General features: G+C 40.9%; 1 protein-coding gene across 1 annotated transcript in view; it reads left to right on the top strand.

Annotated features, from left to right (window-relative positions):
- Positions 1 to 7,752: 7,752 nt before the first annotated feature.
- mboat2 (membrane bound O-acyltransferase domain containing 2) overlaps positions 7,753 to 26,573 on the top strand; it is a 39,449-nt gene continuing 20,628 nt past the window's right edge. Inside the window, exon 1 of the mRNA XM_022751186.1 lies at positions 7,753 to 7,931. Coding sequence (XP_022606907.1) covers positions 7,848 to 7,931 — 84 coding nt within the window. The 5' untranslated portion in view covers positions 7,753 to 7,847. The remainder of the gene's footprint in view (positions 7,932 to 26,573) is intronic.

Genomic DNA, 26,573 nt, shown 5'->3' with positions numbered 1-26,573 from the left:
CTCTCGGGTATTTGATCTAGCTGCATTAAAGATCCAGAGTAATGGGATTATGGTGGGAGACAGCAGAGGATGAAAGTGTACCTCAAGGGTGTTTGCTTTTTCGCTCTGTATTGCCTCAGTTAGGTGATTAACTTCACAATCTCATATCGTTTAAAGTGTGATGTGAGGAGTCGAGGCTACAGTATGGTGTGCCACGGCAAAGAATCTTCGTGTGTGCAGTGAGTCTGTCGGTATCCTCCTGGGAATGCTAATGCAGGGGCAGTGAGTTCAGTCCGTGTAACTCAATGATTGTATCTGTCCCGCCCTGAGTGAGCAGTTCAGACAGACAGTACGTAGACCGGAGCCTTCACATCAGTCATCTGTCTTCCTGACAAGATTTGAGTTCTGAGAGCAAGGAGAAGCTAATCATGGAAAATCTCTCCTACGGTCCAGAGCAGTGAATGAAAACACTGAGAGCATATAAGGGAGAAAATGGAAGCTTGTCATCTTTTGTGTTTCAGATCAATACTGAAGCCAACGGGGACGTTTTGCATCTACCACAATTTGATTATTAAAAAATGTCCACGATTGATCACTTAATTTCTATTATCAGCTTCACCCAAAGATTAAGCCACATGGCTGACATCACCTGACTCTCTATGGCATAAGTCACCACCTTATTGGCCTATTGATTTTATTGCTTAAAACTCAGCGTGAAGAAAATCTGATATCTATCATTAGAATTAATGATGGGGGGGGGTGAACACCAGAGATGATGCTATTTGCCCAGTTTGAAATTAGATATAAAGGAATAGTCTGACATTTTGGAAGATACTCTTGGGAAATATGCTTAAAACCTCTGTTAAAACACAACATGTTATTTCTTCACTTCCCTTTTTGCTTTTCAGATTAAACAAACAGGACAAAATATGTTAAATACTGAGCTTTAGAGCTGCTCAGAGGCAGTTTTTCTGCAGCCATGCTGTTTTCCCCTGTTTCCATTCTTCCATTCATTCTGTGCTAGACTAAGATGGTAGTATAGCTTCACATTTACTGTACAAACATGAGACTGGTATCAATCCTCTCATCCAGCCAACTCTTGGCAAGAAAGCAAATCAACATATTTCCCAAAATGTCAAATTTTTCCTGTAATTCCTGTATTTCCAAACAAATCATGTTCATATGATTGAACACGCGTATAATGAGTGTTTCTCATGGCACCAAATCCACATTTGTATAGTTATCAACAGAAATCCATTTTGACAATAAAATCTGAAGATAATGAACAAACGTGTGAAACGTAACAGGCCTCCTTAAATTCTGCCGCTCCTCCTCCCAGTTACACTCCCATTCTCCCCCTCCCCTGCAGCCTCTATTGTGTGTCCACTCTGCAGGCTGCACTGGTTTGTGCAGTGCTGCCGGACTTTGGAGTCACCATCATCTTAATCCAGATCTGCAAAAAACAACAAAATGATTTTCAGAAATGCCGTATGATATCATATCCCAAAGTGTGTTCTGTGCATTTATTACCAGAAACCATTGAACAGTACAGATAAAACTGTATACAAGGAACAGCTGACTGGACATTACACTTTGCTCCTCCTCTCTGAACATTTACACTTTCATGAGCATAATTTTCTTAAAGCACTTTGAAAAGGTCAAAGATACTGATGTCTCCATTAACTGAGAGAGGTGAATGAGGAGAGAATAAAGCAGAGAGAAGGAGAGAGAGACACATTAGGACATATAAGGTCATACTGTAAGTGAGGGGAAAAATGAATGATTGCCCCACCCTTCAGCCAAATGTGGGCAGAAAGTGAAACAATGAGCTGAGACAGCTCGTGTTTCTGCCACTGAAATAGACGGTGGTTATGGTGGATTTGACTCCACACCTTCCACGTGTATAGCTGATGTGGGGAAAGGATGGGTGTGTGTTTCTGCACTCAGCAGTTTAGCTGGAGGGTAGCATGTAACTGATTTTGGGTGTTACGAACGCTTCACTTTCTCCTCTCCTCTCCTCTCCTCTCATTTCATCATTTATTATTAATGTAGAATAATAAAAGTATTTCTCTTGGTTTTTGGATATTACGCTTCAATCATTCACATGATATTTTAACTTTTTCATCCAGGAAGTCTTTACATTGATATCCCCAGTATCCCAAGGCTGGGATTTGTCAGTGAGCAAGAGCATTGTGATAGGGTAACACTGTTTATTGATTGGAAAATATGGCCCCAGTCTTAAGCAACATCTCAGTGATTCCCGCAGGTTGTACTGCTGGACTGTTTTCAGTAATGATGATAATGCTCTCCAAGAAAACTCCCACTGGGAGCACAGAACCATTGTAACGGCCGATGCGCTAAGTAAGCTTTCTGTGTCTGCAGGCATCACTAAACCAAGATGGAAAGGGGGGGTGGGGGGATACAGTGCAACAAGATTCATAAGGATTGCGGTGGTAAATAAACAGTACATGTCTGTCTCTGTGGACCTTTTCTATTTCAAGAGGCCTTGTCCAGTCGGGAGACTCTGGCCTGACAACCAACACAAAGACACTTCCTGTCTGATCTGTGAAGAGAAAGGCTGCATGTCCCTGGAGGAGCGAGCCTGACTGTGAAACATGAACTATTGACTATATAAGGACCTTATGGTTCTTTTTCACCACAACAAGATCCACAATACAGCCTGGCGTGGAAATAAATATCAGTCACACGGTGATGGGGAGTACTCTTTGAAGTGGAAAAAAAGAGAGATGAAAAGGAAAAAGAAGGCTGAAAGCAAAGATAATCACACATGTACACTTGTGAGCTGCCTGGCCTTCATTATGATTGAGTAACTCATCCACCATTCACATGCTGCTGCCGCCTTCTACGTAGATGAGTGGAGGCTTTGTCTCTCCCTGCTCTTTTTCTCACCGTCTCCTTTCTCTCCTCTAAAGCGGTACTCTATAGGTGGAGTACCAGTCTGTGAGAGAGAGGCAGTGAGGAAGGGGATGAGGTTGCCATGACAATGCCAACTTAACGAACTGTGTCTGTCTTCATGATTGCGGCTTTTAATTGGATATGATTCAGGAAGAACAAAAACGCATTTCAGTGGAGTGACGTGAATGCAATGAATCTCTGTCTAGCTGTCTGCCTGTCTTAATGTCATATTCTCTCCTCCCTTTGTGTAGTTATGAATGATTAATGGTGATTATATAAGAGCTGTAGTATGAGAAGTGCATGTAGTGATGTAGTCTACTGAGGGAGAGAGAAGAGCTTCCACAGGTGCTCCGCATTTAGATAGATCTTAATGATAAGAGTATTTATGTCATCTCACATGCTTTCAACTGCATGAAGTGAATTATCTAATGACAAATCATTATTCCTTTGTTTTACGCTCTCAAATGTAATCTTATGTAAGTTGCTTTGAATGGCAGTGTGTTTTTGCTGTTTTTTATTCAGCTTTTCTTTAACATTTGATGAAATCTTTTTGCATTTAATATGATGTGCAGCCTCAAAAAAGCTTTGTGATACACCAGCGATTGTTAAATAATTTAATATTCCCATCCCTCACAGGCAGATGCACACACACACACACACACACACACACACACGCACACACACACACACACACACACACACATATACACAATATGCGATGAGTCATTCTTCCACATAGAGACAAATTGCTGGGATTCAAAATCAGGTTCACTAAAATGTGTCACAGCTCAGGTTTAGCACTCAATAGCACGATTCAGAGACGCCAGTAAAAGTTCACCTTTATTAAGCCTCAGCAGGCAGAAGCAGACAAGAGCAAACAGTAGGTGTGGTCAGGGTGTGGGCAGTGGCCGGTAACAGGCGTGGCAGATAAACCAGGCAAAAGGAGCAGGCAAAGGCAAAAACAAGCAAAACAGGCAAGAAAAACTGGAAAGCTCCAGTGTGGAATAGACAATCTGCCAGGGAAAGAGTGGAAAAGAGCCAGTGTAAATACTAAGAGCTGCTTAGGGAATAGGAAACAGGTGAGTAAGTGCGCGGGGTGGCTGAAGGGCGGGAAGGCGGTTGCATGGCAGGATCTGAAATGACGAGAGAGTTAGTAATATGGAAAAGCCAGAGAATGAGTGCATGGATGAACTGCGACAAAGATGTATTGCTTCACAGCAAAATGCAGGCAGTTTTGACACAGAGACCTACTTGTTAAAAATAAAAGCTCAAACAAAAAGCAGATTGTTGGTGTGATGCACAATTACTAGTTCAAGTACCACTGGGACAGCAAGCACTAAAAATACAAGAAACAAAATAAGGTGGGTTAATGTTGCAAAAGCGACGATTGTTAAAGCGAAAACATAAGCCCCACAAACAAGGACATTCCTGAGAGATACACAAACTTTATTGTGAAATGAAAAATGTTAACAATGGTGCATAAGCAGGTGAGTTATGTATATTCTTGCCTGGTTGCCTGGATTGTTTTCTTTCCTCTAAGACAAACAAAGTATTATTGGTGCACTTTGTCTTCCTGAGGTTGCAGGTTTTGTATTAGACTCATATATTTATATGTAAAAAAGTTTTTAAACAGAACTTTGCCTCACAAACAGCAACTCAACAAGCAGAAAGAAAGAACACAAGCATGAAACAAGGCCAAGGTGATTCCACAAAATCTTGCCCTTCCATCTTCATGCCTCTCTGCTGCGAAAACCCCTGATAAAATGAATGCAGTGACATGAATAATAAAATATAGTAGGAGTCTTTTTCCCTCATCATTAACTGTTATTATCATATTTCTAAGGTCACATTCATGACACATCATTTACTGATGCATCTTCACACAGTTGGTCTTGCATTGATTTACATACATAATAAGTGTCACAGCATTTTATAATAGCTTTTATTACTTATTGAATTTCAGTAAAAGTAGTTGTAGTCTAATTCTTGTAGTTTTACCCTGAGAATAAAACATTTTATCAGGCAGTTAAGACATGGTGAATACATATCCATGTCTACACATGCTCATTTAACAGATAGACTAAGATTTGAGTAATACCCAGAATAATTGAAGCCATGTAATATAATGTAATTTATTACTAATTAATAATTAGCTGCTTAATGTCTTGTTCCTCTCATTTATTATGGTGGAGTTCCACTTCCTCCTCTTTTTCCCCCTTCCTCTCCCTGCCCAGATGTAAGTCGAGTTCCGACATAATAACTGGAGCTTGTCCACCAGGACACCTGAAGGTCTTTACCGTTTATCGCTCCACTGCCTCGGTTCTTAATTGTTCATCCTCCCTTTATTCTTGCTTGTCCACTGATCCCTGTCCCTGCAGTCATTCATGGGAGGTTATGTGTTATAAATTATGTTATATATCTTTCTTTTTCTTTTTTTTTTTTACAATGTGTCCCCAAAACTGAGTTGATGCTCTTTGTGATAAGCAATGAAAAGGTCAGTTACAGAGCTGTGATAACATTCCTGAGAGAGGAGAGAGAGAGAGAGAGAGAGAGAGAGAGAGAGAGAGAGAGAGAGAGAGAGGAAGTTTTATAGTGTATGGAGTCTGCTGCCAACTCTGTTCTATATAAGGTGAGGGGTATGCATCATCTGTGTCCCTTTTTGAACGAGAAACCTCATTGACTTTGCATGTATTTGGGTCAGAATATTTCCTGTCAGAATTTCCTTGTACCAGTGTCAATATGACAAATCCGTCTATATTCATAGCTCTTTATGACATGAGAGTCTCTCTCTGATCCAGCAATGACTTGGTGACAGCACAGCATGTGATGTAAATATTTCTGTCTTGATTCATTCAACCTCATATTATTAGTTTTCCATTCAGGCATTTTAAACCCCCAGGAAACTGTTGAATGAACAAAAACTGCAGTAAATTCAGATGAGCTGTTGTTGGTTAGTAAGTGCTGCCCTCTATTGGCTGCTGTAACCAGGTGCAAACAACCTCACTACTTCAAACAAAACATAAATAGATTTATTTCAGTAAAAATAAAAAAAAAATAAAAAAAAAAGGAAAGGAAGAAAGAAAAAAAGAAGAGGGTGATCTGTAATCACAAAATATGATGCCAACTTCAGGAAAAAAATGTGCATTATCGTAAAACTTTAAACCTACAACATTAACAATTTGATCACTTATGAATACGATTTAAAATGTGTCTGTATATATCCTTAACTTTTAACCCTTTCTTATGGAAGTATTTGCTTCATAGGTGAGGAAATAAGGACATACAATATATGTATTTACTAAATGCAATCTACTGCATGTTGGGTTCTGGAAAAAAGGCTACAAACCAGTAGGTGGTGCTAACAGACAGTGAAGACTGAAAGAAAAGAAGTGTGCTGCAAGCTACACTTCCACTGCTTATCTGACTGATCGCAATTGTTTTTCTTGTTTTGTTTTTTTTACACAAACTTTAGTGCTCACTCTGTCCTGTCTTGGCACCAACTACATTTTCATACCTTTCATACCTTTCGAAAATCTTGTTTTCTGTTCAATGTTTCGGTGAACCTTTGACCTTTAGATGCATTCTTTTCATTGTAACTTCATGATGCAGTGCAGTCAATACTGTGCAGGGTAGGGCAACATACAGCTCCATATTTAGGGCCCTAGCACCAAAGGGTAGTGTTTATTATTATTATATCTTGTGCTTCTTTTGATCTTACAGGGACAGCCAAACAAAACATAATATACATTGACATACAGTTAATTCAGGTACATGTAGTGATATAAAATGTGAACAAATAGCCCTAACATTACATCTATAGCAAACACATATTTATTTGCATTTGAGGTATTTGAGGAATACATTTTGTCCTGTGCATGATTTCAAAAAATATCTGCATCATATCATTAAATATATCATCTTCATGGATGAGTATCACATCTTTCCAGATAGCGATGACATTTTTTATGCAGATAATAAGATCGGTACAGCCAGTGCAGATCCAGGCCTTGCTGGCCTCATTGTGGTCGTCTTCTCAAACGCATGCCCCTCTCTCTCCTTCACACACACACACACACACACACACACACACACACACACACCTTACGTCACACTTTTTCTCCTTCACGTGTGGAATGCTATAAACATGTGTGTGTGTATGCGTGTGTGGGGTCATATGAAACAATTGTTTGGTTCAATTTGCCCTGACGTCAGTAATCCAAGACCCCCCTGCGATTCCATTTATAAAGGAGGATTGGGTGATGGGTTTCACTTTCTCTACATGATAGGTCAAAATAGATGGTTATTACGGAGGGCTGGGTCGCCATCTCTCCACCCACACGAACACCATTTTTTGTTGTTGCCAAAGGTGCTCAGTTGTCAAGATAGTTCACGCCCTACTCAAACATAATAGTAACCATTGTGTCCGACGTGGGTGGTGTATATGTATATAGGCCTAGTAAAAAAAAAAAAAAAGTGACCTACATATAAGGTTAGCTGGGTGAACGGCACATTTTCTCTTTCCATGTAAAAACCAGTGAGAATATTAATTTTTGACTCCACCAGACCTACCGCGCATGCTCACAACAGCAGCCACCGTGAACGAAAAATATAATTTTTGTCGGTGGACCAGGCTGCTAACACCTAAAAAGAAATCCTCTTTAAGCTAGTTCAAATACACATATATGCATACAGCAATATTTGTGAGGCACTCTAATCGACTCCTAGCTAAAAATGCGACTTCCTAACGGGCGTTCGGCGAAAGATGAGGTGGTCGGTAAAGCATCTCGCCTTGGTGCTGTACTCTTTGATTGATGTGTGCTGTGGATTACAACCATCCAGTCCGTCGCAACAGCAGCGGCAGCTGTAGTAGTGTATTTATCATCGCCGCGGCCGAGGGGAGTGAAGTGAACCGGAGGAAGGAGAGAGAAAGGATTTAGGGATCCCGACCAAGCATGGCTACCCAAACGACAGCATCATGTACTGGATCCACTCTGTTGCAGCCAATCAGCGAAATTATCAATCTCCCCCTCGACCAGGTATGTTTTTGGATGGAGAAAATGTTGATTCGTGAGTTGAAAATGTCCTTTAAGCAACATATTCATCGCAGTTAGCTAGCATTTGTGAGTATAACGTTAGCAGAGGCTGATGATGCGCATCGCTTTTCTTCCCAAACGTTAGCTTAGCCTGTATACATTGCGGATTTACTCAAAACGGCTGCACAAAATCACTGTCGGCGTTTCACTATCACCGTGAGCCTGTACCCTGTCAAGCTGCACCACAGCTAATGCCTTTAGTCTCTTCCTTTCGATGCCCAGAGCCTAATCCAGTGGTTACCAAACGTGGGGTCCGAGGACCCTCAGAGATCCTTTGATCTGATTTCCATAGGATCACTAGTTTAATCTGGATTATCGAATTAAATTTCACTCAACATTCACTTGAAGTTAGCCATAAAGCAGAGTGTGAGGTGATTAATCTGCTTCTATTGTAACTGTATTCTCATTAACAACAAAATGTTGGTATGTGTTAGGAAAAAATGGGCTGTAAATGGATTCTTAGAGTCTTAGGAACCTGTATTTTGATCCAGTTAGAATGAAATTAGATTTCGTATTTGGCATCATCCTAATATGGTTATTCAGTGGTCCTTAAATTCACAGCCACCTCAGCACATCTAGTTTGGAGAAAGCCATGCAAGCCATATGCTACTATGAGGCAAATTCTATATTTTAAAAGTAGGCTACATAACTGTAGGTGCCACAGCTCATGGAGTTTTACATTTATGAACCTAAACCAGGACAAAAGAAAGTGTGTTTTGTGTTGTCCTTTCAGACACACATGACATTCCTTGACATCAGTGTTTCGTCCTCACTGAGAGAGGGCACCACACCTTCTCTGTCAGTTGGGTAGCTACTGTAGGTGTGGTTCATCTGCAGGATTATATTGGGGTTATATTATGCAGTTTATATTATACACTTTGCTGAAGGAATTCATTACAACTTGTAAATGTTTGCTTTGTAAACGTTTACACCGTCAGATTCTCAAGCACCACACCCACCAACACACACATACACACATATATGCAAAGTACATTTCCATAGCAATGACTGAGGCTTATACGCTGGAGATGGCTTGTGGTTATGTGTGGAAGCTTCTGGTCCTGTCAGCATGGATCGGTGACTCAGGGTTTGTTTGACAGGCTTCTCTGGAGCCCAGGTACACCCAATCAACACTTCAGTTTCTTCTCTTTTACGCTATTGGCTCAACTTTTGATACTATGATTTCTTCAAGTGCAGCTGCGGTTTATGTGAGGAAAGAATTATCCCTTGTCAACCACAGTGGTTTCCTACGAAGTACATTGTGATTTCAATGTTTTTAAACGGTGGAGGCTGAAATTTCCCTCTGAGTTATAGTTCAAACAGCTACCCTGTGTTAGGCACATAGTTACAGATATTGTCTTTGTTGGAAGAACATCAGGTGGTGTTCTGTTCTGTGAAAGCACATTATGATCTTGAATTAAACTTGATTTCCAGGCTTTCCAGTTTATGTGAGGTCAAAACCACTGTCTTGTCCCTCGCCAATTGACAACATCAGTCTGAACAACCCTCTCTAGTAAAGAGCACAATCAGAGTAAAAAAAATACACTTTGTCTTTTTTTTTTCTATGCTGGTGTAGCCTTCCTGTGCATTTTTCCCGCATCATCGGCAGGAGAATCAATTGTTGTTATGTTTACTCTTTTCTTATCAGCATGGGGTCACATACAGATGAGCCTATTTCCTCCTACTGCCAAATACTTTTACATGCAAGGCAGAAGCTCAACACTTACTTTATTTTTCTGATTGGACCTAAGCAAAGCCTTGTTGTAGATACCTGAATTTACAAATTTACGGGAGGATGTTTGTATCCTCGGCTCAGATGTTGTAAAGATTTCATGTTTGAAATAATATCAAAACACAGTAAACAACTCTCTACACCCATTTTTAAAAAAAGATTTAATTCTCTTGTATACCCACTTGTGTTACAGGTGTGCATTATACTATTTACAATTTTAATGTTCAAAATCGTGTATTTGAATATTTTTCAAATGAAGAGCTGTGTGCAAATATGAACTTGACTTCTTTATCAGCAGATCACGTCCACTGCTACCAAACCATGTGACGTACTTCCTTCTCTTGTTGTGGTTCAGGCCCAACAAGAGCTCCATCCTACCTGCATGTGCAGACTGGAATGTATCATTATGTCTCTGCTCTCCACCCTCAAGCGCTCCAACCTCTGACAGGAATGTTCCATGGCAAGAACTGAGCTTTTAAAAGGATCTGGTCTGGATCTTAGAAACAAATAATTCTCTGAACTTGGAAAGGAGTTCAAGTGTGTTCATACCATGCCTATAATAAGTGGAACAATGAGTTGCCTTCTGTTTGGATTTGTAATTGTAATAATAATGAAAAATTATGATAGATATGTAGGTATTAGAAAAAATCCTGATAATTATAATAATGTAATTTAGAATTGTTTTGTCCAAAACTGTATTAAAAGTTTCCTCTAATGAGGACATACAGTCCAAGCTTATATGAGATCAAACATGTGTTTTGATAAGGCTGCTGACTTTACTGTATCAAGATTGCTACAATTTAGTTGTTAGCTACGTTGCTAAATCTGATCATTTGCTCAACCACGGTGTCACAACTATCAATCATAACAATAGGTTTTTTTTTTTACAGTTTCCACAGCTAATTCTCTGTCTTGACAGTTTCCAAACCCTTTGCCTCAGTGCCACAGCGGTGTAGTCAGAGGATGTGCTTAACAGGAAATGAGAAGTCGCCCACTCTGTCATGTAATTGTCTACTGAAATATTGGTATTGACTCTTGGAGTCTTATGCCTCAGGCTGTGCTTAGTTGATTCTCTCTATTTGAATAAATACTGGCTGAGAACGCAAGAATGGCATTGCACAAATAGGACACATAATCATGGGCTATCATGGCCCCCACTACTTTGTTGGACAGGTGTCACCCTTGTGACAATGTGGCTTGTTAGCTTCCTGCCAACTGGGAGTCCTACTGTGCCAGGGCTGCTGTCAACACCACAGAAATCAATACAGCCACTTGGATACAGTATGACCTGTGTGTACCACGGACAATGACACTTATTTTTATGAAGCTATTATAATGTAGCACCTCACTGTATGTTGTTAGGATTGTAAGTAACCCATGGGAGAGACAGTCCTCTGCACTAGCCTGTGTCAGAGCTATAATGGGAGCTGTGAAATCTCAACTGACACTATGCTTCTGCCTCTCTCTTCTTCTTTACTTTTCTTTCTCTCTCCATCACACATGGCCTGTCCCCTCTCTGTAACAGGCTCTTACTACTTTAAAGAAAGCCCCCCCCCCCCCCCCCCCCACAACACACACACACACACACACACACACACACACACACACACTATGTTCACCCACTCTGGTTGAGGGGGTCTGAAATGAAAATAATGTTTTATAGGCTCAAAATTCTACATCCTGACCCCCAGCTGCGTCTGCCCTGAATTTGGTTGTATTTAGCCGTGCTTGTCACAAACCTTGTGGTGTTAAGGTCATATACAGTATGAAGCGCTGCTCCTAGTCTTGTAGATGTTGACCTGACAGTATTCATCAGGAAAATCCTTGACATTTTATAGCATATTATATGGCCTCCCCCCTCTATAGTTTAAACAGCCACTTGTTCAGCTATTGCTTTATACCTTCTAATGCCTGCTGGAGTCCAGGCCTGATTTCAAGCTACCTTTTCTGTCAGCAACTATTTTCTTTGTCTAAAAAAGTTTAGTTGTCTTTCATTTCACCACATAACAAACAGACTTACTTTTTGTTTTTTCTTATTTTAAAATATAAATGTTATACTGCTCTATCTCAGTCCCTTTAAACCTTAGCATAGCATTTGATATTAGGCAGCATTAACACTATTATGCATTGCAGATTATGGGCAATGTGCAACCAGTATGTTTTCCATGCTGACTTCATTTGTGGTGTGCCACAAGGTTTGATTTCGGGGTCCACTTTTGTGTTTTCCTTCATATCATCACAAAGCACAATATGCTGTTTCAAAAGGAAAATATCAACAGATATATGACTCAATGCCACAGACTTTAGTACTTTATTTAACTGCCAAAGCTATGGTTTAAATACTAGCTTGAAAAACTTTAAAACAAGCCCTGGTTTGTCCACCTGAAACATCTAATTTAAGGCATCTCCTCTTTTTGCTGACCTTGGAAGAATTTTTTCCTCTGAGAAAGGACTTTTGTAACTGGCTTGTATTATCAGCTGTGAAGTCATTCTACAGCTGCAGCTGTTTCAATATGCAGCAGCTGGGCTCCTCCACTGGCTCCTTCACATACACAATGAACCTTCACAAAATACTGTTTGTTTGTTCATCTCCTCATTGTCTTGCATCCTAATATATTTCTGAGGGTTTGTGCCCTTACAGTACCAACAGGTCCCTGTGTTTTTGTATCATCATCATGTTATCTGTATGCAGTCTAAAACAAAAAGGTGGAGATTGTGTGTCTCACATGTGCCCTTCTATATTTAGTTTGCATTTTGTAGCTCTTGTTCCTTGTATTAAATGTACTAGGGAAAGGTGACTTCACTTGGTAAAGTTTTCTGATGCTTGCATTCTCTAGGTTTTCACCTGGATCTGCAGGACGTCTCTTAGGAGCGCTAAGAGTGCCTCTACTTACAGAGAAATGATAGCCAGAAGACGACATTGCTCTCTCGTGTGTCCCATACTTAAATCACACAACAAAAGAAAATGTCAGTTTTCCAGCTTTGCTTTTTTTTTTTTATCTCAGAATAGCAGAACCGTAATGCTTCTAATGCCTCTATTGAGGTATATGCAGCCAACATGTTGGCTCTGTAGCTCATCAATCATTCCAGTGAGCCAGCAATGTTGAATATAATGATGCAGCCTCATAGGTACCAGCTCACAGTGCAGAGGTGGTGCTGCTGTGTGTCCTGCGGTCACAAAAGGCTCGCTGCCCAGCTGTACAACCAGTCTTCTGTTTATGTGACATATTGGATTGCAGTTTGTCAGTCGACAGCCACATCTTTTATCATGATAACAAGCCTTCTTTTGTTGTTGCTGCTGCATTTTCCACCAGGCTATTGTCCTGTAGGCCTGTGAGCCCACACAGTACTGAGGGTTTGACTCCTAGCTCTCCTTTTATCCACTGACAATTCCCTGCTATCAGTGATACAACTCTAATACTGTCATATAATGAATGGGTGGGTCACGTCATTCATAAAATCTCTGTATCCTTGTAAAACAATCACACTTTTAATCTCATTAGCCCTAATGTTAAAATTTCCATCTTTGAGTGGATTTTTGAAGTGTGGTAAGGTTTTTGGGTAGCTGTGCCCGCAGAATCTCATGTTGGCTTCCTTCAAAGGTCTCCCGCCGCTTACTGAGTCCCCAAAGCCCTGAGCTCGGGACCACTTGTCTTACGTTTAAGCCCTCGGGTCTCGTCAGAGTTTCCCTACCTCCCCTTTGTCTTTAATTGGCTGCCCTCTGGGGAGTCTTATCCCTCCAATTGATTTCTTTCCCCTTGGCTCTCTCTAATGGAGTGCTGCTGACTGCTGCCATTATTGTGGTGCACAATCAACAACACAAGCATGTGTGATTCCTCCTGGGGAATATGGAAAGACTTGGCTATGTTGTTAACATTACTGGATGGTTGACAACGCAGTAATGGTTACAAATAAGCAGTTCTTGATAAAGGTGGCTTAGACTTTATGATCATGTGTTTAATGAGGGTTGTCTGTTGCGAAATAGAAGGATTGAACCTCTGACAGTATGACTATGTCAGAGGGTCATGCAATCCCCATGTTTACCCAGTGTAAATAGCACTGTACAATATTTAATTTGGGATGAAGACAAATAATCTGTATTGATCTGATAATGGGTCATTATGTAATATTGAAGTAGATATCTTTGTGTTTAGTGTGTGCCCTTAAACTCTCAGGACTTTTTTTTTTATTCATTTATGTTTTTTTGCAGAGTTTAACAAAATTTTATTTTATTAATGTTGCCATAGTGAGCCTGTTTGATCATATTTACCATGCTTTTGTCCTGTATTGTTAGGGTTAAAGCATTATTGTGACTTCCATGGGTGAGGGTTTATTGCCTGCAGTCATGGTGTTGCACAGCCATTATACTAAAAGCATCAATCACATGCCAAACAAGGCCCGTGTTATGTTATCAGAGATATAGGGAAAAATGTAGTTGATGTATCTTGTTTAGTGCCTTGTAATCGAGCAAAACACACTGGCTTGCTGTTTCACTAGATTTAGATAGGCTGCGAAATCTGTGCATCTGTCATCCCTCCTCACTCTGAAGTACTCACTGTGGCCACAAAGTGGATGTCCACATGGCTCAGCTTACTAACTCATGAGTTCCATTGGTAATGGTGGGGTGTTTTGAGGGTGAATTGGGTTTCTGTGCCACTGCATGGTACAGTGTAGAAAAAGAGGGAATCATCTTAACTGCTGCAAATGACTGTACAGGCCAAGCAACTAGACATATTTGATGTTGCAAATTTGTAGATGAATAACAAGCAAGAGCAGCTTTGAAGACTTGCCTCTGGTTAGGGTCACCACAGTTCACTTTGATATCTGATAGTCCGTCTCCAAGGCATTTCACAAAATTTTGTTAGCTCTTCTATTCAATTTCAGGCCAGGCCAGCTAGCATCTATGTGACCATATTGCTGAGGTCAATGTGGTCTCTACAAAACTGTTACATTATGTGCGACAGCTGCTCCTTTCTGGTTTATTCACTGTGCTTGGCCACGAGTCCAACAGGATGAAGGAAATGCATCCAGTATAAATGAAAGGACATGAATATTTATCAGTGTGACTTTGCACTGTCACTCGTAACTCCATTGAAATAAGTGAGTGAGGGCATTCAGCTAAATCGCCTTCATAGGAACAGATAAGACTCATTCACCAACCCTCTGTTCCATTATTTTTCAGTGGCTTTTTGCTCCACTAAATGGTCAGTCTGAGTATTGATCATCACTGACTACAAGTTGCGCTATCATCTGAAAAGTTCAGCCACTAAATGCGGAATTGATTAACAGTGTTTACTCCTCAGGGCCATCTGCTATTGATTTCCTTGACCCTGATCACCTGTGCCACAAGTGACCATATAATCCACGCGTAAAGGAGTATACCACTCAGTTTGTTAATTACTTCTCTACCCAGCTGTAAATTACAGCCATCAATGGGACATGGCTTCAGATGAGAGATCTTCCAGTGAGAGTTGGCCTTAGTTGATGTCGTCAGTAGTGACATACAGTATCTGAGCAGTAACATAGTAGAACAACCACAGAACATTCACTCAGCCAGCAAATGTCAGTTACTTAACATGCTTATGTAACAATTGCCAAGCATTTTCAGTCTTTTGTGACTTTTGTGAAAAAAAAACAAAAAAAACTGCCTTTTGCCCCCTGTTCAGTTCTGATACTTGAACATTATTGTGAAGGTTTAAGGTTTTAAGTGGACTTTTATTGTGAATTGCACAGTCTTTATAAAGCCCCAACGCTCCACTCTTGATGTCAACACTTACAACTGGTCATTTGAGTACTTGACTGCAGATTCTTGCCAGAGTGCTAAGTCACTTGTGAAGATCTGTTGTATAAAGGTTGTCTCGCCACTCTCAGCACACCACTGAGGACTCTTGGACTTTTGCATATATGCTGCTGTATCATAGCAACTGAGTGCTTTCTTTTTTCATCCAGTAAGTGGTTGCCAAAGCTAGGAATATTGTCTGGAGTCAGTGCCACTTCCCCTTCACTCACAACCTATTGTTAAAGAGTTGTAGGTTTAATTACACGGGCCTTACATTAACTGACATTATAAGACAAATTTGGGAGCTGCTCTTACGGCTCATGTCTCTTAAGTCCATTTGACTCTTGAACAGTTGACTAACCTGATCTGGCATGTTTGTGTTCTTGAGGATTGGGGCTTCTGAAACACTAAGGTCCTCTGTGCTGCATGTTTTTTTTGTTTTTTTTTTCTTCTTTACTGCTTGTCTTAGTATCTTCTTCTGTATTTAGTTTCCTCTAAAAGTTACACACAGGCAGTTGTTTGTGTACTGGAATGTACTGTAATGGTTCTCAGGGAGGCTCAGTCTTCATTAATGATGGCTTATATATTTGTTGGGTGTTCTTGCCTCTGGGTTCAGACCTCAGAGCGACAGGACTGGTAGTCCAGCAGAGAGGGGACAAAATGTTCCGGGATGACCAATTTCCATTTTTAAGTAATGAGTTACAGTCTAGTAACTTTTTCAGAAACATGTAGACTGACGAGTGAAGCATGAATCAAAGACGAGAGTTAGAGCGATACTGTATGCTGATTACAGCAAGTTGCACTGCATCATCATTCAAGCCGTTTCAAAGACTATTTTTCTCCAAGCAAGACTGATCATGCACGGCAACATTTATACACACCATGTTGAGGATCTGCAGCTGTGGCCTCGTGTTCAAACATGAAGGTGGTGATTAAAGTTTGGTTGGAGGCTGTCTCAGATATTACAGGCAAAGTCTCGTGAGTAACAGGATTTGTGCTTCAGCAGCACTGTGTGAATGCAATGACGTGTGAAGTGACGAGCAGGCGGTAGCTCAGTGTTTTTGCCCCTTGATGAAGAATTTGACTCTGACTCACTTTTCTCTCAGCTGCATCGGCCCCACATGCCACATCCTGCATGAAACCAAAAATCTACACAACTCTTTTTTTTTTTTTTTTTTTTTTTTTTTTTTTATAAATGGAAAAATGGTTACTGACAAATTATCTTGCATTTCTGGTCTGGTCAGTTTTGGTTTATTGGTGTGGGGTTTTGTTGTTTTGCAAAATGTTAGCGCGTAGTGCTTTGCATAAGGGCCTTGACTCCCGCTTCTCAACTATAAAAACATGATTTAATATCATTCTCTATCAGCATTTACAGCCATCAGCGGGGTGCAGCACGTTCAGGCTCATTCTCTGCGACCTGTCAAAAGCCTTTTTGGAAATGTAGCTGTAAAATCTGCTTGAATGTGCTAAATATTATGGATAAATAACAGCCACCTTGCTTCTCTGACTATACAATATCCTTCTTTTACACTTGCATAGACTGCCGGAGTTCACTGTCATTCATTTTTACTGATGTCTGAAAACCAAGCAAATAACAGTAGCATCCACTGGCAAGTCTGTGTTTGCTCCAAAAATTGTGCACATTTCCTGTTGAGGGCTCTTTTTTAAAAGTCTCTTTCCCTGTGTCTATTTGTGCCAGTGAGTCATTTATTTTTATTTTATAAATCAAATGGCTGCACCACTGGCATTTGTTTGCTAAGAGTTATGTGCATATCAAAAGTAGATGTCAAACAATGCCACTTGTGTATATCTTAATGCGTTTACTTTATTCAGCACTGTGCTAGCGACATGCATCCACAGGCAGCAGGAATATATCTACGGCGCGACATCATCAGTCAGCAACAGTTTCATCAATTTATTGGTTTAGACCCTACGAAACGTTCTGTGGAGCGTACTACATTTTTCATTCAGACATACTGCTGATCATTTCATATCTCTGTTTGTCTTGTCTCTCTGTAATGGTGCCAACAAATATAAATACATATTTGAATATATACATTTAATGGTTGGCAGTTGTTTGCATGTATCTAAGGGGGTAAGCGGGGTCAAACAAAGCTCATTGAGAAATGTAAAGGGACAGCAGAAGAAGAAGAAGAAGAAGCCCACATAGGACTTTTTCTATAAAGAATGTTTGTAATTTATATTACTCTTACTCTGTCACTTACTCTCCTTCATTCTCCCCTTCCTCCTGTTCCTCGTTTGCTCTGTGTTTGTTTTTGCACTGACATGGTAACATACAGTATGCACATAAGCCAAAGTCACTCATCACTGTAATTGTATCCTGCTGCGATAACATTACTTCATCACGAAGCTTTCCCATTGAACCAGGATGACTGCTCAGAGCACACTCTGACCAAAAGCAGCCCTATAATCTTTGCGTGGGTCTGTTTCGTGCGTTTTTAAAGAAAGGACACACACACACACACACACACACACACACACACACACACACACACACACACACACACACACACACACACACACACATATATATTGTGTGCTTGGTTCTGGCCCAGTGCTGCTGGCTGCCTTGTGGGGAATGGCTGATTGTTTGGCTATTAATAGCCAGCTTGACCGTAGAGGCTGACTGGGATCTGTGGATCAGCTCAGAGAGGGAGAGTGCCACGCTGCAGGCTTTAACACTCCTGTGTGTGTGTGTGTGTGTGTACGCACGCATCAGTGCATGCTTCCTTTGGGCTGCTTCTATCCCCCCTTGGCACTTTCCTCATGATTTCCAGCATCAACACAACCACATTTTAAGCCTTTTTTTAAGTATTGTAGTAAATCTATTGCTGCTTCCACGTAAACACAAAACAGTGCAACAAACTCATCATGCAAAGAACAAGAATACTGCTGTTCCCATCCTCTCAACATGATCTAGTTTCACTGTGCATGCGAACACATATATACACACACACACACACACACACACAAAAGTCAGTTTGTCTTGAGGAGCCGTGACCAGCTGTGCCAAATTTGTCAGCCAAGACTAAAGTAGTCATGACATTGCGTGTGTCTTTGTCTGGCTGCAGGTAGTGTGACTACATGCACATGTGTTTGTTTGCTAGAGTGTGTGTGTGTGTGTGTGTGTGTGTGTGTGTGTGTGTGTGTGTGTGTGTGTGTAGAACACTGGCAGACCCTTCACAGCTCTCATTTCTCTCCAGCTAGGGATGGGGCTGAATGGCAGAGGATGGAGCAGAATGTGTATTTTCCAGCTGGCTTTTCTTGCTACGATCTTCTCTCCCATGTTTCTGATTGAAACCTGAATTTATTGCTTCATAAACAGTTATAAGTTACCGTCTGTGCTTGTACAGTCTCCTGCACGTTTCCTACATTTTGCAAAAATTTTGTTTTTCTTTTCTCGCTCTTCCTTGCTTCATCCGCACCCTTTATAACATTTGCAAACACTCATATCATCATCTGTTTTTAATCTCTCTGTGGGAATTAAACATCACTGCTCTCTCTAGCTCCCTAAAGAGGATAAGGACCTGCATATATGTAATATACTATATATGCCCCATAGCCATAGCCCTCAGAATTCAGACGGTGACACTAGTTGAGTTTAACTTCAGGCCTTTGATTCCCTCCCTCCACGCTGGCAGCAGCGCCGTGAATCTGCATGAGTCATTGTGGACTACAGCTGATGGAAATGAAATGAGACTGTGCAGAACGGGACTGTAGCGCCACATAAGCTGTACGGGTGGAGGAATGGGGTGGGGTGGGGGGGGGGGTTGGTGTGACTTAATGACATGGAAAAAAGGGTTTTATGCTAATGACTGTCTAAATTTATCTCCCACTTTGTGTAGATGCACACAAACAGATGCAGGCGCACATGCACAAACAGGAACCCACCAGTCGCTGTGGGTAAAGCTTGGATAGGGAAGCATACACTGCTCCCTGTAAGAGGGAACTATTTTAGTCTCACTGGGCTAAACACAGACCATGCAGGGGGAGGGGAGAGAAGAGTACTACTTATGAAAAATTATATTACCTCAGTAGTGTGTGTGTGTGTGTGTGTGTTTGTGTTTGTGTCTGTGTGATGCTACTCGGGCTCATTGAGTGAAAGTCATTACCTAAGCAAAGAGCTCTCTCATGGGATAGGTGTCCTGCGCCTATAGACAGTAGTTCAGACTGAACAAGCCAGTTTTATTCAGATCCTTATCTGTCTCAGTGTCCATAGAGAACCTCCTGCATTTTCTCCCGTCTTCTCATCGCACACACACTGACACAGACGGTTAAATAAAAATTAGAAAGTACCAAGATTGGATGTGAATTCTCATTTTCTGCATCATATTGCTCTTATTCAAATCCTGCTCCTGAGATGTGTGTGACCCTTTTCTTTTTTTAGACTATTGAATCAACCTCCATTTCTACCATGCTTCCCAGATGATGATTATGACTTTGGTGTTTCCCAGACTTTTCCTCTAGAGCCACCGTGAGGTTGATATTTTTGGTTCTTGAGTGAAATATCTAGCGATTGGATTGACTGCTGTGATATTTGCTGCAGATATTCAGAGTCCCTCAAGGATAAATAGGTGATTCTGGATCTTCTTTTTATATGAAAGGAAAGAGGAAAAACTGCGCCCAGATGACAAATAACTCATCATCTCTCTTTTTCCTCATTTGTCATCGCTTGTTTCTTCACAACCTCTCTGCCTGGCTGCAGCTGCTCTCTCTAATGGGACATGTCCAGCCGATAAGGTGGACTGAAACACAAGCAGGGGCAGTTACAGTGGCATTATGACTGTTGTGGTGAAATCATGATTGTGGGTGAAGCCCAATCAGCCTTTTTGGTGATCATTTCAGGAAAGACAGGGAAACAAAAAGGTGAAAAAGTGAAAGTGAAAAAAAATCAGGAACGTGGTGTTAGGATGACATGAACTGCAGCAGTGCTCGAGCCCCCGAGGGGCTTGATGTTTCTCTCCCTCACACGTACACTAGACAGAGAGACATGCACACTGTATTTCACTCAATAATGAGCTTCAGGAAACTGGCTTATCTCTGTCTTCCATTGCATCCACAATGACTTCCTCCCTCCCCTTCATCTTCTGTCCCTCTGCCTCTGTCTGTGTGTCGGTCTATAATGTAGCTTCTTAAATCTGAGCTCAACCCCTGTGCCACAGCCGACAGGAGAAACTGCCTGACAGCTTTCTGCCCTGAAGTGCTAATCGCTCACCGGCGCCTGCTACCCATCAAAACATCTGCATGCACTCTCTCACCTTCTGTGCCTCTCTGATCCATACACACCGTAACGACATGCGATTGATCTGCGAAGGCTCTCTCCTGCGGCACTGAGAGAAAGTGAGAGCATAGTGGGGATGGGTGGAGGGAAAGAGTTCTTGTTTAAGGGTGTGTTCTCAACAAGCCGGTTTGGAGTGGGTCTTATTTAAGCCTTTAGAGCAAATGTTGTGTTAGACGGGTTTGTTAACACAGGTGAGAAGAAAGGAAAGAAGGGAATAATGGAGTGTGTCATCTGCCAAGAAAACCTTGATGCGGCTTTTTTAGATGTTACAGAAAACCCCAGACTGTTCAACTTTTGTTTCCGGCCCTTGTTTGCTAGTAATTGCGTAGTTCTATGGTTTTTGAACCACAGTTGCACTTGAAGTTCATTCAGTGTTTCTCTCCAATTTAGTCGTGTCCCCCCCCCCCCCAAAGGAACATATTTCAGTGGGTTTGCTGCAGTGCATTTATCCAAACTGGTGGCTTTTTCTTTTTCTTTGTCTCCCTTTGAATCTCTTACAAACTGTTCTGCAGCACAGATCTTACATTCTGTACAATAAGAGTGCTTTACCCCAGGGTAAGGTTGGCTTCAGAATGAATCAATAATAGAAGAGGAGATCCATGCATTATGAATGAAGAAACAACGCACCCTGGCACAGGAGCTTGTCTGTTGCAAAATGTTTATTCAGTAAAATACTATTTCTAACTCTGGCGACAGGCTGAGGGAAAACACTTTTAGCCTTGTCTTTTCACAAAGAGTGATATTGTCCCTTTGTTTTTGTCATGCAGTGTATTATCTAACATTCGCGTGTTACCATAACTTTCTGTAAAAGGAGGGCATTAGCAACTGCTGAATACCCCACAATTCTTTGCATATATGTGGAAGGTACGGTGGCCCCGAGAGCTCAATGCACTACAGCGCAAGACAACACATGCAAATGGACAAAAACGCAAGCAACTAAAGAAAACACCTTCATCAGTTCGACAACACATGCACTGCAAATACACACAACACGACCAAATAAAGAAACGCCCTGCAAATACACAACACAGACAAATAGACAAAAAAAGCATTGCAAATACGCATAACACAACCAAATGGACAAACGTGCTGCAAGTAGCATGAGCTAAAATGATTTGAATTGGCAATGAGGAAAAGACTGAGGAGAGGTTAACAACAGATATCTGTAATGCTATCTGAATCACACAATCGAACTTACACCTTAGCTAATTTCCCAACCCAGCTGACGAGTAGCCAACTTTATTGACTTCCCAAGGCATTGAACAACAAGGACGTCGCAGCTGAATTCAAAACTCTTTTTCTGCCCCCCCCCCCCGGAAACAGTTCTCTTGTTGTTTGTGCTACTTGCAACGTGTTTCTGTTTTTGGTTGTGTCGTGTGTATCTAGAGCGCACGTGTTGTCAAATTGATGTGTTTTTATAAGTTGCTTTTGTTTTGTCCATTTACATGTGTTTTTCTTCAGTTGCAGCGTGTTGAGCTCTCTCAGTCACCCAAGGAAGGCGTCTTTTCATGTGATGCTTTTCAGTTCACAGTGTAAAACCACATCTGTGAGTGAAATGTAGCAAGTCCACTGGCATGTGGTCTCATTGTGTAACTGCTACTCAGGCAAAATAACTGTTATATTTACNAACTTTATTGACTTCCCAAGGCATTGAACAACAAGGACGTTGCAGCTGAATTCAAAACTCTTTTTTGACACTTGATCACCCAACTGCTGGCATTCATTTCCAGTGTCAATCTACTACATTACAACATTTCATGCTTTTAGTGATTTTTTTAGCTCCATTCAGAAATGCAGATAAAGTGATACTTTGGCATTTGTTACTGTGACCACTTTGACATTTTCAGTAGCTGAGGACAGACCCTGAATAATTTGAATCACTCCTGTCATCTACCCAAAAGCAATCATCTGTCTTGACTCCCTGCTGAACCGAAGTGACACATAGCATAGGGTGCTGAGAGATACTGCAAGGTGTTAATTTAGTTTTCAATGTGATACTTTGGATTTGTTGACGTATGGTCATCATGAGTACCTAATAGGTGTTGATATTATAAGCATAAACACCATGGGAATGGGAATAGAAGTGTTAAGATGCAGATTGTCACTTGTTCATATTTCACACCTGGTATGCGTGTATTATCACATGCATGTTGAGATCGTGTGACAGGGAACAAAATAAGCCTCTCATGTGCTGCCTCATTATAGATGTTTCCCCCGTTCGTTAATCGTTCTTGTTTGTCAGTTAATGCAGCTTCAAGGCACCTGAAATCTCTGATAAAGCAGCCAGTAATCAACAGTTCCAATTACAAGCCTGCACGATGAGACAACAACAGCCGGCTGTTTCATGGTCGGACAGGACGATTTCCACGCTTCTCATCAACCACCAGAGATGGCTCTTTGAAAAGCAGGCTTAGCTAATCTTATCAACAAACACATTGGATATTTGAACACTGAGAGGGTTTGTGTTAGTAAAGTAGTATTTTAGCGTAATATTAAATGTGTGTCCTGTTTGCTCTGTCAATTTTGACTTCTGTTGGTTTTTTCATTTCACAACAAGTCATGTTGTGTTCTATAGCTTTTTTTGGACTAAGGTGTGTGGTCTTGGACAAACAGACAATTTGTTGCAAAATCAACTTTATGCCTCAAGTGTCTTTTTTTTTTTTCAGCTACAGCCCTTAGAGTAAATGGGTGTATGTCAAAGAGGTCATAACAGATTTTTCACGAAGCCACTTGCTGTTTTCATGTAGTTCCAATCTCTGTTTTACTCTACAGCAGTTGTTTATGCTTCATAATCATTTGGTTGCTACTGTAAAAAGTCAACTACCGCAGTCTTATTCTTGTTCTTCATATTACAGAGAGCTCTTAGCTTTTGCCACACAATCAGCTTTCATGTAGTCACCCGTAGCTTGACTTTGCTTGTGCCTTGAACAATACAGTTCCTCTGTCACGCCCTTCCAGTCTCCTACATGAAATTCCTTCCTCACTAAGCAATGTGTAGATATCCAGGGAGGGGCTGATTTCACACCCATTTACTCTCAGGCTGTTGCACAGACCCAAGCTGTACTTCCTCCAGCTCACTCTTAAAGTCATTTGTAAGGACACAAACGCTTGAACAGTTGTTGCTATTAACTATTTATTATATACTTTTTTAAAATCTTTTAACAACATACTGTATAAGATATGTTTTGTCTTTGGTTTGTTGATGTCTTCGCTGTGGAGGCATGCACATTAGTATGCACATGGAAACAAGCTTGATTCATGCCGTAACCATCTTAACTATATGACATTACTGGCTATTTTTGCTTGTATGGGTCACTTCGATAAACCAGCGATATAGCAAGTGTGGGCATGTGTGCTGGTTTGCAGATGAACCAGTCAGTCATCCTGTGGGCAGGCACACAGGCTGGCAAGTCAGCTTTTTCATTCAGCCAACCAACAAGCGACGGCTTCTTCAGCAAGAGAGCAGCTTGAAGTAATCAAAGCATGAAATGACATCCAAAGCTGTGGATTTGGTAAACACTGTTTGGAAAAAGAGGCTCGCATGAGAAGAGGAAGCCGGAGGAGGTCTTTCTGATGTGATTCGCTGTCATTACCAAAACATCTCATTTTGTTTTTAGCAGTTTAGGTTTAAAAGGAGGAGTGGGCGATTTGCAGTTGAACCTGGCTCTCATTTTGCCAGATTTGTTACACTACAGATTGCCCAACGCTCACACATTCACATGGGTCAGGGATTGATTTTCGATGAAAACGAGGCCTATTTACTGTATTATTCATGGCTGAATGATGGAAGTAGCAGTCGGTGTCAATAAAAAATAATCTTTATTGGTGCAAAGCTGGGTTGGGTTGTTGTTGATTCATAGCAGATACTGTAGAGAGATAGATAGTTGACTGGCAGTTTGCTTTTAGATACCATAGAAACACTATCTGCGGCTAAAATGACACACCTTGGTTGAAAACAAATGGCCAGTGGATTACTTAGATTTTGCTTGCTTTTAGTTTGCTTTTGGGCTAAGCTCGGATAGTGGCGTCAGGACCAGCACACAGCCTTTTGTTTTAGGTTCTCCTGCTAGATTATTTGTTAATTATACTCATCTTAGTCCCAATTGGGATGCTCCCTTGAACAATACCATCCATGACAATAGAAGAACAACAGAGGCCAGCTCCTGTTATTGAGGCTCTCGTGCTTTGTTTGTGTGTGTTTATTCATGTATACATGGCAAAACAAAAACCCCGATATTCTCTGCCAAATGCCATCTGATATAATACACTCATACAGGCTAATGCCGCAGATGATTTGTTACTACATCTGTTAGCCGTGCAGACTTAAAGGGCCCACATGCTTAAGGCTATGTCTGTCCCTCTCCCCCTCCCCTCTCTCTCTCTCTCATTAATCATGCAGGTTGCATAGATAATGGATGGTGCTCATGGTGTCTGTAGCCTTTCACTGCTTACTGGCCAGACGGATCTGTTAACATGACCTATATACATGGACGGGCCATTATATCTTCAGACATGCATCACTTAACGTGACATCAAACAATGAAGTGTTCTTAGAGGATAAGTGTTCATTTCACCTTTTTACAGTATTAACTTGTAATGATTTGTTCGATTAGTCTTGCATCTGCTTCTCCTTTGTCCCAAATCAGCCGTTAAAGACACTGTAATCTAGTCGGGGTTTAAAAAAAAAAAAAAAAAGATGTGAACCGTCGATGACCATGTATGACCACAAATGAGACGGGATGTCATTGCGCTGAAAAAATAGGTTTTGCATCACAGTTACCAATACACGCCTTGTATGATCGATTTTTCTGTGTATTTGCATTTGTAAAGGGAGATTGAAGGCAAAGAGGACTGACTTAGAGAGGAGATGGAGAAATAAATCAGCAAGCCTTTGTGTTTGCGCAAGTGTGCGATGTGATGATAAGAGTGAGGAAAAGATTATTAATAGCACAACATAAGACACATCAAACACTAACCCTGAGTCATCACTCTGCACAGGCTGAAAGGACATACACATGCCCTCAACACTGTGTAATACCTACAGCAATGATGTCAGTGAGTGATAATTGGAAAAGAAGTGTCTACAGAAGGGTGTGTCGTGGTCATGAGGGCGGTTTCATCAAAAAGTCTTAAAATAATCAAATTGACAGGATAACATGATCCAGTCAGATCAATAGGACATAATGTACATGCCCTTCCTTCAGGATGAGTAGAGATAAAGTGTTAGTAATCAAACAGAGAGGTTTCCATTGTCCCCTCCTTGATGGATCCAGTCAATCACACTATTGTCTGGAGTAAAGCCTCTTTGCTGTACCATTTGGAGACATTAGCAGATGAAACAGGGTCTCAAACACCCAGTCCAGCCCAGCTTTACTATGACTTGTCATACAGAATGTGTTTGACCATAAGAGATGTAGAAATATAGCATTATAATTATATGCAAATATCAGCAGCAAATATGGTATATGGTTTATAGGCTGGGGCATCTCTGTAGCACCACAATGCATAATTCTGACACGTTTTACCTTTATCAAAAAGCTCCTGCGATTTGGATATTGCACTTGGCCACAATGCAATTTCGATAATATTTCGATTAATTGTCCCTATTTATAATATTTATTTTTTTAAAAAGATTGTCTGTTGTCTTATTGTTCAAAGGATGATAGAATGTGGTATTTCTTAAAAGGATCATACCTGTGTTGTTGCATCTTCATGTTCAGGTTCATTTCCACACATCCTGTATGCTTGACATATACACAAGGAAATTATATG

This window comes from Seriola dumerili, unplaced genomic scaffold, assembly GCF_002260705.1.
Source record: "Seriola dumerili isolate Sdu_G_001 unplaced genomic scaffold, Sdu_1.0 BDQW01000149.1, whole genome shotgun sequence".
NCBI lineage: Eukaryota > Metazoa > Chordata > Actinopteri > Carangiformes > Carangidae > Seriola > Seriola dumerili.
The sequence above is the reverse complement of the archived record's forward strand: the minus strand, read 5'-3'. Positions and strand labels throughout refer to the sequence as shown.